This window comes from Anolis carolinensis, chromosome 3 (assembly GCF_035594765.1).
Source record: "Anolis carolinensis isolate JA03-04 chromosome 3, rAnoCar3.1.pri, whole genome shotgun sequence".
Classification (NCBI taxonomy): Eukaryota; Metazoa; Chordata; class Lepidosauria; order Squamata; family Dactyloidae; genus Anolis; species Anolis carolinensis.
In genome coordinates, this window is record NC_085843.1 from 157,312,446 (window position 1) to 157,333,074 (window position 20,629).

Below are 20,629 nucleotides of genomic sequence, written 5' to 3' on the forward strand. Positions count from 1 at the left end.
GCCCAATTAATTAATGCACTGAGCTGAGGCGAGGCGGCGGCGGCGGCCATTTCCCCCCTCCGTCTTCCTCCTCCTCCTCGGCCTCCTTCCCCCTCGCCCCCTCCCATTGGCTGAGCCTCCCATTGGCTGAGGGGCAAAAGGAAAGGAGTTTGGGTGCTTTGCAAAAGCTTTTTTTTCTTAACAAAAAAAACGAAGAAATTAGAAAAAACGGCCTCTCGCGATTCGAAACTGCGATATCCAGACGTGTGGACAACCAAGGTTCGATATTGCTTCAAAACAATCGAAAAAAACGAATCAATAACGGTAAACGGGGAAAACGAATTATTTGAGCAAGCCTAGTAATTACAATATGTTTATGCCTGAATTTTCCTGGATAGCAAAAAACAATGCTAATAGGGCATCTTAATCAGATTCCACCTCACTCTCAACTCCACAATTTAAATTCATTTTTCTTATTTAAACAGGAAAGTAAAATAACAGATCAGCTGCACTAGATCAGTGGTTCTCAACCTGTGGGTCCCCAAGTGTTTTGGCCCACAACTCCCAGAAATCCCAGCCAGTTTACCAGCTGTTGGGATTTCTGGGAGTTGAAGGCCAAAACATCTGAGGACCCACAGATTGAGAAGACAGATTGAGGAGACAAGAGCTTGGAGGCAAGAAATAGGAAGTGGGACATACGGTATATACTCGAAGATAAGCCGAATTTTTCAGCCTTTTTTAAAGCTGAAAAAGCCTCCCTCATTTTATAATGGGGTCAAGGTCAAGGCTGGCAACAGAGCCTGCAGGCTATAGCTTGCAATATATAATAGATTTCTCTCTTACCCTCCCTTATCAGTGTGTTTTCTTTTGCAAAGCCTCCCTCGCTCTTAATCAAGGGAATGTTTTGAAAAGGGAAAGACTCCCTTGCAAGTCAGGAAGAAGAAAAATATATATTCATTGATCTTATGAAAGTATTTTTCCCTGAAATATTTGTTAAACTCTCCAACAGATATATAGGCATTAACCCCTTGCAAGCTTTTGCAATCCTTATGTACCTATCTATCTATCTATCTATCTATCTATCTATCTATCTATCTATCTTTCTACCTATCTATATTAATTTTATATATGAATTTCCCCCTCATATGTTTGCAGGTCTTTGAAAATCCTACATACATATAGATCCATGTACCTGTATATCTGTAGCCATACATATACATTATTTTTATATATGAATTTACCTTCATATGTTTGCAAGTCTCTGCAAATCCCATATACATATAATTATTTATATAAAGAGAGATGTCTGGATAGATGTGAATATATTATTACCTACCTATATATAGGGCTTGCAAATATTATAGGGGGAAAATGAACACACAAATATATATATAGACATGTCTAGATAGATATGAATATATACAAGGGCTATCCAGAAAGTAGATTACGTTTTGGAATTAAAAATGAACAAAGTATAGGAGAAAACATTTACCATATGCAGTTGAAAGCCACTCCCAAATACCACTTCTCAACATAGTCGCCATTCAAATCTAGGCACTTATCATAGCGATGAATGAGCTTGGCAACTCCTTCCCCACAAAACTCTGCCGCTTGCGTCCTCAACCAGCCGGTCACCCATTCTCGCAGCTGCTCATCGTCGCCAAAATGCTGAGTAGCCAGCCACCCCGCATTGTTGGAAACAAGTGGTAGTCACTCGGTGCAAGGCCCGGACTGCATGGCGGATATGGAAACAACTCCCACCCAAAAGACTCTAGAACTTCACGTGTGAGACCCGCCGTGTGGGGCCAGGAGTCCCTATGAAACAGCAAAATCCCCGCACTCAACTTTCCCCCATGCTCGTCCTGGATCACTCTTTTGCAAAGTTTGGCAATACCTTTCTGAGTTTATCATCGTGCCTCGTTCCAGGAAGTCCACAAGAAGCACACCTTTCCTGCCCCAAAAAATGGTCGCCATAACCTTTAATTAAAGCAACCTCTGCAATTAATTTTCATTTCACATATGCTCTTTTTTCCTTTTACCATCTCTTTCTTTCCATATTCTTGCAAACTGTCAGTAGAAGATAGAAGACAGCAAAGTGTACCAAATGTACCTTGATGATATTTTGTTTACATGTATGAACTCAGATTCAGAACTGGCTTGATCTGAGCTATTCTGGGCGTTGGTTACTCAGCCCAGATCTGGTGCATGAGTCCCTGGTGTCTGCACCAATATGCTCATTCTCCACTAGGTTATTTTCTGTCTTAAATGGGAAGTGTTTCCCCCAACCCCACCCCAAAGCCTGGTAAATGTCTCATTAAAGTCAGCACTTCAAAAGGACTGTGAACTTTTAAAATGTGATCTACAGGATGTTTGGTCCATGGCAGAGCAATTTCTGAAACCATTTGGCAAATTCAATTGACAACCAAGCCTCAAATTGGACAAAAGGGAAAAACCGCAATACTTTGACTGGCAGGATGGTGTTGATGGCTTTACCAGATCAGGGTAAGATCGTCTCCTCTAGGTGTGGTCCCTTCCAGGCTGACTTACAGTAACTAGTAGGGCAGCGAAAGCCAACTCAAACAATGTAAATTAGAGAAAGCCATTGTAGTATCACCAGAAGGACTTGAATGTATAAATCAGGAATAAAAGCCATTGTGACATATTTTCGTACTGAATTCTAGCATCCAGAAGCAGTCTGTATTTGTCTAAAATGACAACTAAAAAAATGAAGGACTACAGTAACAAATCCCACAACTTCCTGATACATCTGGCCCAATGTCTTTTTATTGCACTAGTCAGTGGTAATGGGAGATTTCTACTCACTGTTTCATTTTAATGAAATTGCTGTCTGTTTTAGTCCAGACTTTAAAGGAACTATCCATGATGTTAAATATATTATTTATTTATTTATTTATTTATTTATTTATTTATTTATTTACAGTATTTATATTCCACCCTTCTCACCCCGAAGGGGACTCAGGGCGGATCACAATGTACAACATTCAATGCCATTAGACAAACAACACAAAGACAGACAGATAGACAGATACAGAGGCTATTTAACTTTCCATCTTCTGGCTTTGTGAGGGTATGCTCAATTCCGGCCAGAGGAGGAGGAGCTGCTGCTTTATCATCCACTGTGACGACGAGTCCTTTTGATGGAATACTTCTTCATCCAGCACACATGCTGCTGGGTGTTTTTATTGTAAATCAGTTAAATTAGCCTCCCCGCATAAGTGGTCCCTAAATTTTCCTACTTGACAGATGCAACTGTCTTTCAGGTTGCTTAGGTCAACAATGAGCAGGGCTATTTTTTTATTTTATTTTAATTGTCGGATGCTCACTCCAACATGGGCTGGCCCAAAACTCATGATCTCTTGTTCATATATTTGGAAAAGAAGTCAGTACTTTTAACTACTTGTTTAAAACCTAGAATAACATTCAGCATAAATTCACTACATTATTGACATGGAAGCCACAGAGTTCCCCTGTCCTCAGTGTTACTACTACCATGTGTAGTTTGGTCTATACATTTGATTTATGCCAATAATAACGTACTCTGTGTGTATTCAGAAGATTTATGCCAATGATAATGTAGTCTCTGCACATTCAGAAGAAGACCTACAAGCCACTCTAAACATCTTGCAGAAGCATATGAGAAGCTCGGCCTCTCATTGAACATCAAGAAAACCAAAGTGCTGTTCCAGCAGGCACCACCCAATCCCTCTGCAATGCCAGAAATACAGCTTAATTGTGTAACATTAGAAAATGTTGACCATTTCCACTACCTTGACAACCACCTCTCCACAAAAGTCAACATTGACACTGAAATACAACACCGCCTGAACTCTGCAAGTGCAGCATTTTCCCGAATGAAGCAGAGAGTGTTTGGGGATCAGGACATGTGTAGGGATGCCAAGGTGCTTGTTTATAAAGTTATTGTCCTCCCAACCCTGTTATATGCCTGCAAAACATGGACCGTCTATAGATTTTATATTCAACTCCTGGAACAATTCCATCAGTGTTGCCTCCGAAAAATCCTGCAAATCTTTTGCGAAGACAGGACAAATGTCTTTGCTGGAAGAAGCAAAGACCACCAGCATTGAAGTGATGCTCCTACGCCATCAACTCCGCTGGATTGGCTACGTTGTCCCAATGCCCTATCACTGTTTTCTAAAGCAGTTACTATACTCCCAACTCAAGAACAGAAAACAGAATGTTGGTGGACAGGGAAAGCGACAGCTAACCTTAAAAACTGTGGCACAGACACTGAGAACTGGGAGGCCCTGGCCCCTGAGCGCTCTATAACTGGAGGTCAGCTGTGACCAGCAGTGCTGTGGAATTTGAAGAGGCACAAATGGAAGGTGAAAGGGAGAAACATGCCAAGAGAAAGGCATGTCAAGCCAACCCTGACCGGGACTACCTGCCACTTGGAAACTAATGTCCTCACTGTGGAAAAACATGCAGTTCAATAACAGGGCTCCACAGACACCTACATATCCACCGCCAAAACACTGGACTTGGAAGGCCATCATACTTGGACAACGAGGGATCACCTAAGTAATGTCTCAGCATTAATAGTTTGGCTCACAGCCACAAATATTCAGACTACTCAAAATCCAATATAATACTTTCAGACTGAAATGTCCCAGCAATGTAGCCACGCTGCCTCTCAGAGAGCAGAGAATGTAGGCATCCAATACAAGCTCAAAGATCTACACAGCTCTTGGCAGGGGGTTGGACTGGATGGCCCATGAGGTCTCTTTCAACTCTATGATTCATTGGGAACATCTGGTACCATACTTTTTGGGAAATTCAGTAGTCATCTTGCCTTAAGGGTCCAAGTTGCAAAAGAATGACTTGTATGCAAGGAGCTGGATTTGCCTCATTGCACAACCTTTAGAAATATTTGTTCACCATAAGCCAGAGGTCACTTTGCCACAATTGGATCCCAATCTCTATATAAGTACTTACTAGTGTTAATAACTTTGTATCACCCAATAAAATCATGGCAAACTATGAAACTTCCAATTATAACTTCACACCCTTCTTCAAAGCTATTTCTAAAGGTCATTTCCCCCCTGACTGGGATTGTATTAAATTTTGGAAGAAATTCAGCATATGTCATACCATTCAAGTAGCATTTGCTGTAGGAAATGTATAACTCTTGACCACAAATAAATTAAAGTAAACTACTTAGCTGTATTACTTCTAGGCTGCATTTACAAAAACAGGTCAAACATGGGTCTTCTAGGGGTTTTTTTGTAGGGTGGGAGAGGTGGGGATTTTGTTGCCTGACCTTTATGGGGAAAGAACAATGGCTTTTTGGTTTCTCCGTTGCTCACTACTGCCAAGGTAATCCTTAATGGATTAACGTTTGTGAAATAAATTCTGTAAATAGAACATGGTCTGAGATCATTTCAGCTCATTTCCCTTGTGGTCCCTTAAAGTCCTGGAAGCTGTCAAGTATCAGCACTGAGCATCTTCAGTGTTTTCAGTCTCTGCAGATGCATAAAATGGCTTGCTTTTCTCTGATGGTATGAAGGAGTAAAAACAAAATTTTCATTTAATTCCATGCATCCAGAGACAGAAATGAAAGAAAACACTCCACATTTTGTCCAATCCTGGGACAGTGTTCAAAGAAAATAATTTTGAGATTCAAGTATTTTAAAAGAAGAGATCCAAAAATAGTGTTTAGTCACAGCTCAACATTAGTTCAAATAATATGGAAGATGTTACACAATAACACAGTTGTTTAAAGGATTTATAAAGGTGCTAGGAGATTTGTTTTCATCAGAAGGACTGAAATTAGAGTGAACAGCATTTCCCCAATTTAACAATTTGCTTTAGCTGTCAGAACTAAACTGCACCCAGAGTTCTTGCATGCACATAAAAATCCACCTATGTTTACACAAGTTTTCTTGGCAGGAGGAATTAGGACAAGGGGAAGCCATTTCACTGCAATTAATAAATATTTGGGACTCAGGAATCATCTAGTTTCTCTTAAGGGTTCACTCTACCGCCAGGCAGCGTGAAGCTATTGTCTCAAGCTCTGGAGTAACAATGAGGTCTTAGAAATACAGAGCTGTTTGCGCCATATGACCTATGGTTCTGGAGTGTAAAGGAAGCTTTCTGCCTTAACATATGATGGAATATTAAACTGCTAATCTTATTGGTTATTGTACATGGAAGACCTAAAAGCGGGATATGGTTTTCCAGTTTGCCCTTTAACTCTGGCAGCAAAAATATTTGGATGGACCTGTCTCTAGCACTCTCTGGGATGGTGTTTGAAGAATTCCTTTGGTGGAGATGGAATTATAAAGTAAACCAGTGGTTCTCAACCTGTGGGCTGTGGCCCAGCAGTGGGCTGCGAGAACAAAAATCTGGTCTGCAAACCTCCTAGCTCTTTATTTTATTTTATTTTATTTTATTTTATTTTATTTTATTTCCGCTCCTTTCTGCAGAGCTGACCATTGCACTGGATAGACCACATCAGCTCTAGATTATTACATGTGGTTTTCTGTTGGCAAGCAGGTGGCGACTACTGGATGGTATATATTCTGTATCAGAAACTAGAGCTGATGTTGTCTATCCAATGCAATTTTCTGAATCAGCACCCCAAATAACCAAACTGAATCTAAAGTTGACCAAAAACGGATTTGTAACCCTTTTCATACTAATGTTGGAGAGTGGTCTCTGGTCAAGTGGTCCTTGGTCAATGTGGTCCCTGGTCAAGTGGTCCCTGGTCAAGTGGTCCCTGGACAAAATGGTCCCTGGTCAAGTGGTCCCTGGTCAAAGTGGTCCTTGGTCAAGTGGGCCCTGGTCAAAGTGGGCCCTGGTCAAAGTGGTCCCTGGTCAAAGTGGTCTCCAGTCAAGTGGGCCCTGGTCAAAGTGGTCCCTGGTCAAGTGTGCCCTGGTAAAAGTGGTCCTGCTCAAGTGTGCCCTGCTCAAAGTGGTCCCTGGTAAGTGGGTCCTTGTCAAAAAAAGATTGGGAACCACTGTAGTAAACTGACACAAGTCCCTTTGACTTCTCTCCCACAATTAGTTTTGTAGTACAGTTAGCCACCCACATTTTCTGGGATCAGCCCTCTTCATTTGATGGCAACCCATAAAAGTAGAAAAACTGCAAATAAAAAAACCAAGGTTTTTTTTTAACATGAGAGAACATCTCTTTAGGAATCTCTCCAGGAATTCCTCCAGGATGGCTCTTTGGCCACCTCCAACAGAAGCTGACCGTAGAGAGAACTTTTCAATCAAATCTATGTAAAATCAAATCCCCAAATATGGAGGGCTGACTATATTTGAATCAAGCATCTAGCAAAAGGATGTCTATTCAATAGGAAGAGGATGGTTCTTTGCCTTTTGCCTATGGCCTTTGTGAAGAAATTGTAACCTTTTCACTACCACAAAATCAGCATCCTTTCCCATGGTTACTGACAAAACTTGCTGGGAAGTGCTACAGGAACGTACAGTAATTTGGAGCTAATCTGAGCTCCCTTTGATAACATGGAAATTCCCTTGTTTTTCCTACAGGCTACTGTACATATTCCTTTTACCAAGTATATTAAGAAATAACTGAAAGACTGAAAGCAGGACACATCTGTGCTTTTGACCTTCTGTTTACTGTTCGACTGGAAATAATAGTAATAATAACAGAGCACAGTGCTTATTGAAATTAGTTTTCCCTGGTCACAAATTAACAGTTACCTCCCTGAAGTTTAAAATTACTCTTGTTCTAGCCTCAGGAGAAGTTATGAGTAACAATTGCTTCTACCTCCCTTCTGGCATTATTTTAAATGCCTGTCTGATGATAAGCCATTGGGCTGGATCTCCATTAATTAAGTTAGCTGTGCCCGGCTTAAGCATCATTTATTTTGATGGGTTTATGCTAAGTATGACTAAGTTGGAATCCCATTCATTCATTCTTCTTGAAGCAGAAAGATATGCATTTGAATAGTTAAACCAATTTTTCTTTCATTATGTAAAGGCCCTCCACTTTATGTATCATCATTTAAGATAAAATCAAACACATTTCTTAAACTATTAGGGGCAATGCTACACAACTGTTCAAGTGTTCTTTAACCCTGCACATGTTAGTGTTGTAGATACGTCACCAGATGGATAGTTTAACTGATTATTTAGACAGGCTTGTGAGTTTTCCTGTGGACGATTCAGAGAGGATTGTGAGTTTTCCTGTGGTACAAAGTGATGGGCCCTCAAGTCTAGGAAATGATGGTTCTCTCTGTGAGAAAAGTCAGCTCGGAAAGTGCAGGGCCTCAAGGGCATTCAGGGAAGTCAGAAGTAGCAACAGCAGATAAGGAATCGAGTGAAGAGCTGAGTGATAAGGAGGGTTCTCATGGGAACCTACCCACAGCTATGGAGATCTTTGTTTAGAAATCAGAGCCAAAAACAGATTATGTTGTTCAGAGAGATTATGTGGGAAAGTTGGGAAATAAATTCATAGGTAACAGAATGAGTTCATGGGCATCTATTAAGCAACAAGTTGTTTACCTTAAGGTCAGTTCAGGCAACACTGCGTTAGAGTGAGAAGCTAAGCCTGAGTTCTTTTGTTCCTGGTTGAAGTCAAGCTTTGATTTTGGATTTAATATATCCTGGAAGTTTTCTATGTTCTTGTTGATGTACTCCAGTTCAAGTCTTACTAGTTATATCTTCCTGATAGTAGATTTATGTTGTATCTGTGATTCTTGGCTATTCCTGGACTTTGTCACCTTTGGAACTTTAGGAGACATTGGGATTATTGTTTGGTTCTCATCTTTTGCTAGGCCTTTTTGGATTATATATCTTCCTCACTTATTCCTGATTTTTATATGCTTTGTATGTGTTTTTAAAATAAACTGTTTGCTTATATTCCTGGACTTTGGTGTGGTGCAGTGGTCAGTGCAGTGTTTCCAGGTCTGGAGTGCAACAGTTAAGTTCATTTGAAAATCACCAGATGTATATGGATCGCTTGTTCAAATAAGAGCTAACTTCATACACAATTTGCCTCCCTTTTAAGACAGGTAAATGCTCACTTTAATAAGCTGGGTTCATTATCCTTCCCAAGAAGTTATGCTTTAAATGAATCTCCTGTATTACGAAAGACTTACCCATCAAAACATTTTTAAAATACCTAAGAAAATAATCCTTACCTATTGTTTTTCGAAGATCTTCACACTGGCTAATGTGAGGAAACTTCAGGATTTCCTTCCATTTTTTGCTTTTACCCTTGCGCTTTCCTCCACCTCCTGAAGAAGAAAAAAGATGTTGAGGTTAAAGGCTTTTAGAAATGACATGTCCTTTTTATTTTTCCAGCTCTATGCACACCCCAGCTGTGGTTTAGTATGTTTCTAACATTAGAAAGTGATGGGTTAGGAGTGACTTCTGTGTTCAGATGATTCGTGATGAGTACCTATATTGGCGGAAAGGTGAGATGTAAATAAATATAGGTCTGGGCATTTTAAAGTGCTTTGTATTCTTCCCATTCCAAAAGTAGGCAGAATGGCATGCTAAAGTATAGCCAACAATATATATGCCACAAAGCAGTCACGTGCCATAATGGGCTGATGTGTATTTTGTTCATGTGGGTCTCAAACTAGGGACATTCTAATAAGAACATCGTGTTTTATCTCCTGAACCACCTCAGTGCCACCTCCTTGGTAAGCACAATTTATAGCAGCAGATTCTTGTCTTGCTTTGCTATCTTTCTGGAAGTCATCTTACTCCCTGGGCCTGTGGCATTGCAGACCATAACCTGTAGGAAGCAGCTGGGTCATCTGGGGGCCCCTATGGTGCAGCGGGTTAAACCGCTGAGCTGCTGAACTTGCTGACTGAAACATTGGCGGATCTAATCCAGGGAGCGGGGTGAGCTCCCTATGTAAACCTCAGCTTCTGCAAACCTAGCAGTTCCAAAACAGGCAAATGTGAGTAGATTAATAGATACCGCTCTGGCGGGAAGATAACGGCATTCCATGCAGTCATGATGGCTACATGACCTTGGAGGTGTCTACAGACAACGCCGGCTCTTCAGCTTAGAAATGGAGATGAGAACCAACCCCCAGAGTCGGACACAACTAGACTTAATGTCAGGGGAAAAGCTTTACCTAACATACTGATAACAGTGTTATTGCACCTTGTCGCTTAATACCAAAGAAGCGGTGAATATTCTTGAAAGCTGCCTATGATTGATAATGGTTTGTCCAAAACTCAACTGAGATTTAATCCCAACATGTAAGCATGATGTGATCAAAACTGGGTCAAATGGAGGTGTCCAAGCCTAGTCCAGAAACTGACATCCAAACATTTCAAGGACCCACTCACACTACAAAATTACAGCACTATTATTCCAAGTTAACTATCCTATGGAATCCTGGGGATGACATTTTTTGGGAGGGGATTTAGAATTCTCAGACAAAATACTAAGGCACATCCCCAAACTACAAGGCCCAGGATTCCACAGGATGAAACTATGGCTGTTAAAGTGGAATAATAGCACTATAGTTGTGTACTGTCAATGAACCTTTGGATTGCACTTTCTCTTCTAAAACAGGTTCACTGCTTGCAGAAATTCCTTTACCTTCTATTGACTCTGAATTCCCAGGAGTGGTAGATAGTATTTGCTTAACTGTGCCAAGTTCATCAGGAGCAAGTCAAGCCTATTTGTCCATTCTTTAGTTACACAACATTTAGACTTGTATAATGCAATGTGCAAGTTTAGTATTGAGGAGTATTTTGAAGCTTTTGAGATGATACAAAATATAGCAACTAGGATCTGTATGCAGTATAGGGATCTGTTTTCCTGATACTGAAAGCTCTATCCTGGTTGTCAATTGTTTTCTCAACACAATCATACCTCCTGTTGCTAGGCAACTCCCTCTAACTCCATCAACCAATCAGACTCCACTACCATATATGGAGCTGCCTGATTTCTCCTCCCCTTGCCTGGCTCTGCCTTTTCTAGCAAGGCCTAGAACTGTCTTTACACACCAACCCTGCAAGGTAGCCATTCTGTTACATCTGGTAAATGAAAAAACAAACAAACGTTGCTAACATAACATAATGCAGGAGGCATCGGTGGCGCAGTGAGTTAAACCGCTGAGCTGCTGAACTTGCTGACTTAAAGGATGGTGGTTCAAATCCAGGGAGCAGAGTAAGCTCCCGCTGTCAACTCCAGCTTGTGCCAACCTAGCAGTTCAAAAACATGCAAATATGAGTAGATCAATAGGTACCACTCTGGTGGGAAGGTAACAATGCTCCATGCAGTCATGCTGACCACATGGACCTTGGAGATGTCTACAGACGCCGGCTCTTCGGCTTAGAAACTGAAATGAGCAACAACCCTCAGAGTCGGACACAACTGGACTTAATGTCAGGGGAAAACCTTAACTTTGTAATTATATGGTAAATGAAAGAGAAACAAAAGTTTTTAGCATAGGAGAAAAATAGGGCATAATTGCCCTAATTAGTAGAAAATAAAAGAAAGATCGGCGCAAACATGCCAGAATATATTTTTGAAATGCATTTCTAAAAAGATTTAGGGGGCAGTGGCTGGGGGAGGGGGGAAGAGGACTGAAAAGTTCCCTAGTTACACAACCACGATTGGTGTACAACACAGCCAATGGCTTCTCCCCCTCTATTTCTTGTCCTACAAAAACAGCAGCATCACTTGATGACTCATTTGCTTGCATCCGAGCGTAATAGAGTGGCACTCTCTGGCTTGCCCGTGACGTCTTTACGTTAAAGATTCCAATCAACCGCTTTCATCCGCCTGACCTTTCCAGCTTGCAGCCTATATCTTGAAGTCATCCTCGCTAGCTTGCTCCAAATGCAATTCGGCAGGAGGACAGGCGTGTGTATGTGTGTGTGCGTGCAAAGTGCACAAGGACTTAAAGGACATAATGCACCATGACAGCTGAGACAAGGTGTATTGTCTGGCTGGACTAAAAGCCAAAAGGGAGGAGGGATCAGGATTGTAATTGCATAGGTGTGAAAGTGAATCTCTTTTAAAAGCTGCCTTGATTCCGACTGCCAAGTTGTTTTTTCACGTTGGAAGGCCCTTTTGATCCTCACCATTACTTTTGTGACCCCCAGACTGATAAAACACCATATGATAAGACTCTTGAGCTTGGAAGTATGCGAATGGGATTAACGGCTCAGGTTTCTGGCTGCACTACATTGCAGTTTACACTACTGGAATGTGGTTATCTTGGTGTGTCTCATTAAAAAGACTCAGCATTTGGACAGAGCTCTTTGTACTGTGTTGAACCACTTACGATACTCTCAGTGGGCCATGACTTAGCTAGTTTGCACAAAATAAGGGTGATAATAGAAGATATGTGAGAATGTATTGAATAAACAGACAAAGAAACTGAAATGCTCAATGCTTAATTACTGATAGATTATGTGTGTCTGTGTTTTAAGCAAGGCTGATTCAGTTGTGAATTTTAAAATACATTTTAGTCATCCAAACAATAGATACCAAGGGAATGTGAACACAGAAAATGTAAGAGCAGTTTGGGTGAATGATTTCCAAAGTGTAAGACTACTCAGTTTTACAAATTTGGGGACTGAAGGAAAATGTCATTGGTGGGATAGAATTCTTATGCTCTCATTTTGCCTTCCCACTCCAGGAATGAATTAGCTATTTACAAATCCTGCCTGATTTGTTGGTGCTTTATTTTCCTGCGATGGAAGTGATGTTTGCTTCACGATTGTTGTGATATTGTTTTGTTACTACTCCCTTATTGACTTGTTTCAATGTTTGCATCTTATTTATGTTTTTTCGTCCTATTTTGTTAGGAACTGCTATGAAAGTAATGTTTATATGGAAAAGTGGTATTCAAATAAGGTAAGTGATAAGGGGAGCCTATAGGGAAGTAAGCAAGGCTTGGTTCCCTATCACATTTATGACTGTTCAGGACAAAAGGTCAGCCTCTCCCGTGTCCTGTTTTATCGGTGTTGTTGTGACCTCCCTCAAAGTTCAGTTAGTAACAAGTATGTTATCTTCTTTTGCATTTGTATCTCTCAATCTGTTTTGCATCTGTTTCTGATGATAAAGGCAACTGCAGTGAGCCTTTCTTTTTTTGGTGGCTGGGGATCCTTCCATGGGAAGAAGGACTCATAGCTAGTCCATTTGATCTTTCTCAATTATTGAGCACCAAATTGCCAATATCCACTGGATAATGGAGGAAGTCAGGGAGTTTCAGAAAAACATCTATTTCTGCTTTATTGACTATTCTAAAGCCTTCGACTGTGGTATCTTCTTGGTGGTATGGGGATACCAAGTCACCTTGTCTGTCTCCTGAGAAATCTGTATAAAGACCAAGTAGCCACAGTAAGAACAAACCACGGAACAACAGACTGGTTCAAGATTGGGAAAGGAATGTGGCAAGGCTGTATACTTTCACCCTACCTATTCAACTTGTACGCAGAACATATCATGCAACGTGCAGGGCTTGAGGAATCCAAGGCCAGAGTTAAAATTGCTGGAAGAAACATTAACAACCTTAAGTATGCAGAAGATACCACTCTGATGGCTGAAAGTGAGGAGGAGCTGAGGAGCCTTATCACCAAAGTGAAAGAAGAAAACGCAAAAGCTGGATTGCAGTTAAACATCAAGAAAACCAAAATTATGGCAACCAGACTGATTGATAACCGGCAAATAGAGGGAAAAAACATGGAGGCAGTGACAGGCTTTATATTTCCAGATGTGAAGATCACTGCAGATGCAGACTGCAGCCAGGAAATCACAAGACTTCTACTTCTTGGAAGGAGAGCAATGGCCAACCTAGATAAAATAGTGAAGAGCAGAGACATCACACTGGCAGCGAAGGCCTGCATAGTTAAAGCAATGGTATTCCCCATAGTAACCTATGCTTGTGAGAGCTGGACCATAATGAAGGCTGAGCGAAGGAAGATAGATGTTTTTGAACATTGGTGCTGGAGGAAAATCCTGAGAGTGCCTTGGACCGCAAGAAGATCCAACCAGTCCATCCTCCAGGAAATAATGCCCGGCTGCTCACTGAAGGGAAGGATATTAGAGGCAAAGATGAAGTATTTTAGCCACATCATGAGAAGACAAGAAAGCTTGGAAAAGATCATGATGCTGAGGAAAATGGAAGGAAAAAGGAAGAGAGTCCGACCAAGGGCGAGATGGATGGATGGTATCAGTGAAGTGACTGGTTGAACTTGAAGGAACTGGGGGCGGTGATGGCCAACAGGAAGCTCTGGCATGGACTGGTCCATGAGGTCACGAAGAGTAGGAAGCGACTGAGCGAATGAAGAAGAGCACCATGCGACCAGACTTTGAAGCGAAAGATCCCATGCTACTCCATCAACAAATGAACCAGGGATGACTCATGGTCTTCCTTGGACCTTTCAACCCAAAGAGAGCTTATTTCCAGGTGCATTAGTGTATTCAAATCTATATCCGAATTCATGGTTCTCATTTTGAAGAGAGCTCAAGGATGCAGATCTCAAAGATATACAGCCCTTGCCAAAAGTAAACAAACCAAAATCTCCTCTTACTGGTCTTCTCTTTACTGAGATAGCCCTTGTTTGCTCTTGCCCCCCAGTCTTTGGGTTAAGACAGTCCTAGCTCAGACAGCTTATTAGCCATTCTCATTAGAGTGTATATGTTTGTCTGGTAATAGATAAAAGCTAAGTCACTTTATAAATAAAAGGCAGCTGGGGGATTGACAGTGAACAGATGTTCTGGTGAAATCCTTCCCTGCACCCAAAAGCTAATGATGAGAAGTCAGAGGTCACGGACTTAATTACCCACCGAATTAACATTGATTAATGGCTGTTTCCTCTCTTGCAAAGTTATTTACAGAAACCACAACCCTGTATGCTCGCAAAAGGATGCTGGCATGACGGAAAATAAACATACTGGAGAAGACTCATAGCCCCTTAAGGCAAATCAGGGGCAACAACTTGGTCCCATCAAGTCAGATGTTTGTTAGCAAGAACAGCTAAGGATTGTTTTAATTTTCTCACGGTCTTTGAATAAACACCTTCAGAGCTGAGCTTATTACATACTAGAGTAATGTCAGGACTGTTAATTAAATTAAATTGAATATATGATGACATCAAATTTAAGACCGAACATGCCTTTTTCAAGGCAGAAGAGTAAGCACATGTATTATAAGACTACTCTCAATGTTCTGGAGAAGTTTGTGGGAAGAAAATCGTACTTGCGTAACTCCATCAATTCCTCAGTAATGCTTCCACAACTTGGTGTCTTCTAGATGCCCTGGAATACCATTCCAAACACAGGCACAATGTTGAGGGAGGCTGATTTAGATCTCTTTCAAAGACAATTTAGTCGAGGATTTATACTAGGAAAAGTTAGATGAGATATAAAATGATTTTTTCTGGACCACTTGGTGGATCTTAGTTAAATATTGCAACTTTTGGAGCATCTTCCAGATTGGGAGTAGGGATACCTTTTCAATGTGTTTTCTGCTTCTTTCTGAATGGCAGATTATTCCTCCTCCGATAGGGTTCAGTTGTCTCTCCCATACCTATCCCAGCATAGATTTTACACTACTGGAAGAGCTACTCAGAAGTATGGGAAAAAAGTATCATAGTAAGCTTATTGCACCCAGATCTATTTTTTTTCTTTTTCATCTGTTTCAGATATGCAGGTCATTTCTCTACAGAATATGTTTTAGTGATGATCATATTCATCCTAAACCAACCTAGGGCAAAATAGCAAAGCAGTTGGTAGAAAGTCTACAAGAAAGTTGAGAAATGCTGGTCATAGACAGAGAGCCCTATCATGACACAGTTATAGTGCTATAGTCCATTTTAACTGCTATGGCAATATCTTGTGGAATTCTGGGTTTTATAGTTTAGTGGGGCCCATGAGCTCTCTAACTGAGGGCCCTTCCCCACATCCATATAACCCAAAATATCAAGGCAGGAAATCCCAGCAAATATTTGCTTTGAACTGGAATATATGGCAGATAACCCAGATCAATGCAGATATTGTGGAATGTCCTGCCTTGATATTCTGGGTTGTATGACTGTGTGGAAGGGCCCTGAGAATCCTAAATATCCCCCTCTAAACTACAAATCCTAGGATTTCATACAATATTATCATAGTAGTTAAAGTGGACTAATAGTGTTAGAATAGTGCAGTATGAAAGGACCCAGAGTTATTCTCTGACCTAAGCTTTATATTTGGGGCTATTTTCTGTTATCCCACCTGGAAGACTTGGTGCCAGGATAGATTTAATTGGAGCTTATTCCATGTAGTTTAAATGTTTTGCTTTTTTTTTTGCATATAACATATATGTATTGACATTTCTGTCAATTTCTTATGCATTCTGGAAAGTGAATAAATTGTACTAAGTAAATAAACGGTATACTAAAGTTAATAATAGGTTTAAAACCTTTATGACTGCAAATATTTGGGAGGTGTTTTATACATAATCACATTAAGTCTTTTGGGACTTTTTGTAATGTGTTCCTGTCAAGGGGTACAACAAGACTTTCTTTTCCATTTTCCTTTACCTATGCCCTTTCAAAATGTCATTTTACTTATTACTTTCCCCTACTCAATCTCTTTTCACTTCTGCTTAGCAACTTGGCAATTGTTACTTTATAAACACAAGAATAAAACCACATGCAGATTCTTGAAGCTTTTTCAACAGTAAAGAGCTCTCTAAACACCTAGAATCTAGGTCCTCAAAATGTATACATAGAATAGCTAGTTATCATTGATAGAGATGTGTATAATCAAACTCGTGATACTGTTTTCTCAAGATAACATGAGTGAACTGCATGAGGCATGAACCCAATCCACAAACTGCATCCCATCTAGTATATAATGGACAACGTGCATAATTAAGCAGTACTTCTCTAGCAGACATTGTCTATAAACCCATGTCCAGCAGAGGAAGGAATGAAGCACAGAGGGCTGACAGTTTCTAGCTGGAAATTATCACAGAAGCCTTGGGTTTGTGTGAGTGCTTTGAAGTCACCTGTCAACTAATGGCAATCCTGTACATTTCACAGCATTTTCTTAGGCAGGGAATACTCATATGTGGTTTTGCCAATTCCTCCCTCAAAAATATAGTCTAATGCAGCTGATATTCATTAGAAGTCTCTCATCCAATTACTAACAAAGGTTGATCCTGCTGAGCTCCTAAGATCAAACAGGATTTGGTGCCTTCAGGGTTTGTAGGTCTCCAAAGCAGCCTTACTAGATGGTAGGGTTGTGCATTCAGGGTAAACCTTGACCCGTTTTGTGTCCCAGCTTTTGGTGGGGGCCCCAATCCATTTTTGGAGCCTCCTGAAATCAAGGGAGCAGATATCTGTTTTCCCTCTTGGGTGCCGAAAGATGAATTTTCCATTGGACCATTATGGGGAGGGGGGCTTCCTAGACTGCCCTTCCTGTCATTTTAGGCATTTTAAACTGTTCTACTCTAGAGGAGAGGTGCTCGGATGCAGGCAGACACACATGCTTTCTCTCCTGTGCCTGTACGCTACACGCACTTTTTCCAAGGCATTTAAAAGAGGCGAGCAAGTTCTTAAAGCTGTTTCTTACCCTAGAGGAGGTGCACGTATGCCAGCAGCCACATACTCTTTCCACTCCAGGGCATTTAAAAGAGGCAAACAAGTTCTTAAAGCTGCTTCTTACTTTAGAGGAAGTGCTCAGCTGCAGGCATTTTAAGGAGGCTTCCCACTTCCAGGTAAAGAAGAGCAATGACCTCCTGGAATAGGAGAGGTAACTGGTAGTAGTTTTCAAGGAATGAAGGTTTTCTTTTTGTTTGCTGATAGATTAATAAAAAAGATTAGACAGAGATACCGAAAAGCAGACAAGGAGCCAAGATCAGCTTCCGCTTGCTTTCATGTCGAGCTGATTTTCGTAGGGGGAGAGGCCTTCTCATTAGGTACTCCCAAAGGTAACAAAAGAGCGGATGAAAAAGGGGGAAATGGTTCAGTACACAGTTCTACCAGGTAGTAATATAAGGTGGGTTGCATATGATCCCAGACTACCAAGTGTCTCCGTAGATTGGCTTTAAGTTCAGGGTGCTATAAGGAAGGGATGAAACAGGACAGTTGGAACAAATACTATGGAAATACTATGGAAGCACAAGTGGCAAAATAATTGTATGATTTGCTAAAGCACTTATAATATATTGTTGTGTTGATGTTATGGGCCTTTCTGTCATTTCTGGTGAACCTATCACTGGATTTTATTGGCAAGATTTGCTCTATTGATGTTTACCATTGCCTTTTTCTAAGGCTGTGATTGGCCCAAGGTGACCCCGAGAGATATAGGTGTGCAATAACCACATAGAATCATAGAGTTGGAAGAGACCTCATGGGCCATCCAGTCCAACCCTCTGCCAAGAAGCAGGAAATTGCATTCAAAGCACCCCTGACAGATGGCCATCCAGCCTCTGCTTAAAAGCCTCCAAAGAAGGAGCTTCCATCACACTCCAGGGCAGAGACATCAACATGGAACTATGAAATCCTCCAGAAAAGGTTGGACTGCAATTATCATCATCTCTTGCCATCAAATGACTACTAGGGATATGGGGACCTGCACTTCAGTAGCATTTGAATAGTGACTCTAGACCAGGGGTCCTCAAACTTTTAACGCAGAGGGCCGGTCCACAATCCTTCAGACTGTGGAGGGGCCGAATTATCATTTGGAAAAAAAAATACGAACAAATTCCTGTGCACACTGCACATGTCTTATTTGTAGTGCAAAACAACAACAACAATGAAAGAACAATACAATATTTTAAAATGAAAACAATTTTAACCAACATAAACCTATCAGGATTTCAATGGGAAGTGTGGCCCTGCTTCTAGCCAATGAGATTGTCAAGTTAATTAGGATTGTTGTTGTTGTGCCTTCAAGTCATTTCAGACTTTGGGCAAGCCTAAGTCTAAAATTATTTATTTATTCATTTACTACATTTATTTATTACATTTATATCCTGCCCTTCACACCCCGAAGGGGACTCAGAGCAGCTGTATGTACATACAATATATTATATTATTAGTATAGCCTAATATTAGCAATATATATATTACTATATTGAACTATACCACTATACTGTAATATATAACATATAATTAATATTATTATATGGTATTATTATTAGTATTATATTGTATAACATTATATTATTATCAATATTATATGTATATACAATATATTATATTATTAAAAATGATATAAAATATTATGTTATAAAACTGAGGTCAGGGGCCAGGTAAATGACCTTGGAGGGCCGCATCCGGGCCCCGGGCCTTAGTTTGGGGACCCCTGCTCTAGACCCTTCCACACAGTCATATAACCCAGAATATTAAGGTAGAAAATCCCACAATATCTGCTTTCAACTAGGTTATCTGAGTTCACTCTGCGGTATAGTAAAGGTAAAAGATTTTCCCCTGACCTTAAGTCTAGTCGTGTCTGACTATGGAGTTTGGTGCTCATCTCCATTTCTACACCAAAGAGCCGGTGTTGTCCGCAGATACCTCCAAAGTCATGTGGCCGGCATGATTGCATGGAGTGCCATTACCTTCCTGCCAGAGCAGCACCTATTGATCTACTCACATATGCATGTTTTCGAACTGTTAAATTGGCAGAAGCTGGGGCTAACAGCGGGAGCTTATGCCACTCCCCAGATTCGAACTGCTGACTTTTCAGTCAGCAATTTCAGCAGCTCAGCAGTTTAATCTGCTGAGCCACTGGGCACTCCACTCTGCGGTATGTTGTTGTTTATTTGTTCAGTCACTTCCGACTCTTCGTGACCTCATGGACCAGCCCATGTCGCTCCCCCCAGTTCCTTTAAGGTCAAGCCAGTAACTTCAAGGATACCATCCATCCATCTTGCCCTTCGTCTTAATTTTTCCTTCCATTTTCCCCATATACAGTAGAGTCTCACTTATCCAACATAAATGGGCCGGCAGAACGTTAGATAAGCGAAAATGTTGGATAATAAGGAGGGATTAAGGAAAAGCCTATTAAACATCAAATTAGGTTATGATTTTACAAATTAAGCACCAAAACATCATGTTATACAACAAATTTGACAGAAAAAGTAGTTCAGTACGCAGTAATGCTATGTAGTAATTTCTGTATTTGCGAATTTAGCACCAAAATATCACGGTATATTGAAAACATTGACTACAAAAATGTTTTGGATAATCCAGAACGTTGGATAAGAGAGTGTTGGATAAGTGAGACTCTACTGTACTGTGTGGTATATTCCAGTTCAAAGCAGAAAATGTGGGATTTTATTCAACTGTGTGGAAGGGGCCTCTGTTTTGATCCCCTGATTTAGAAAGAAGCCAAGATGGGAAGACATGGGATGGGATAACATGTGGGAATATGGATCAAATGTTTTATGTTTGTTGTTACTTCTTATAAATAAAGCCATTTCATTTGGTTATAACTCGAAATGAAACATTCAGTTACTACGGCATAATGTGGAATAATGATAAAAGTTAACTTTCACAGAGGCATAAACCACAAAGGTGAAAGGAAATAAACACCCTACCAAATCCCTGTTCCACTTGAATAACTATTTTCTGATTGTTTTTAAGACAATGTTTCCTTGAGATTTTCTTCAGAGACAAAGAGTTTCTTTTTCATTTCTGTGGAACTCTTGTCCTGCAATATTTT

The 20,629-nt window shown here is 40.6% G+C and overlaps 1 protein-coding gene across 1 annotated transcript in view; it reads right to left on the minus strand.

Moving 5' to 3' along the window:
• grk5 (G protein-coupled receptor kinase 5) overlaps positions 1–20,629 on the minus strand; it is a 325,889-nt gene that overhangs the window by 214,317 nt on the left and 90,943 nt on the right. Inside the window, exon 2 of the mRNA XM_008119541.3 lies at positions 9,129–9,224. Coding sequence (XP_008117748.1) covers positions 9,129–9,224 — 96 coding nt within the window. The remainder of the gene's footprint in view (positions 1–9,128; positions 9,225–20,629) is intronic.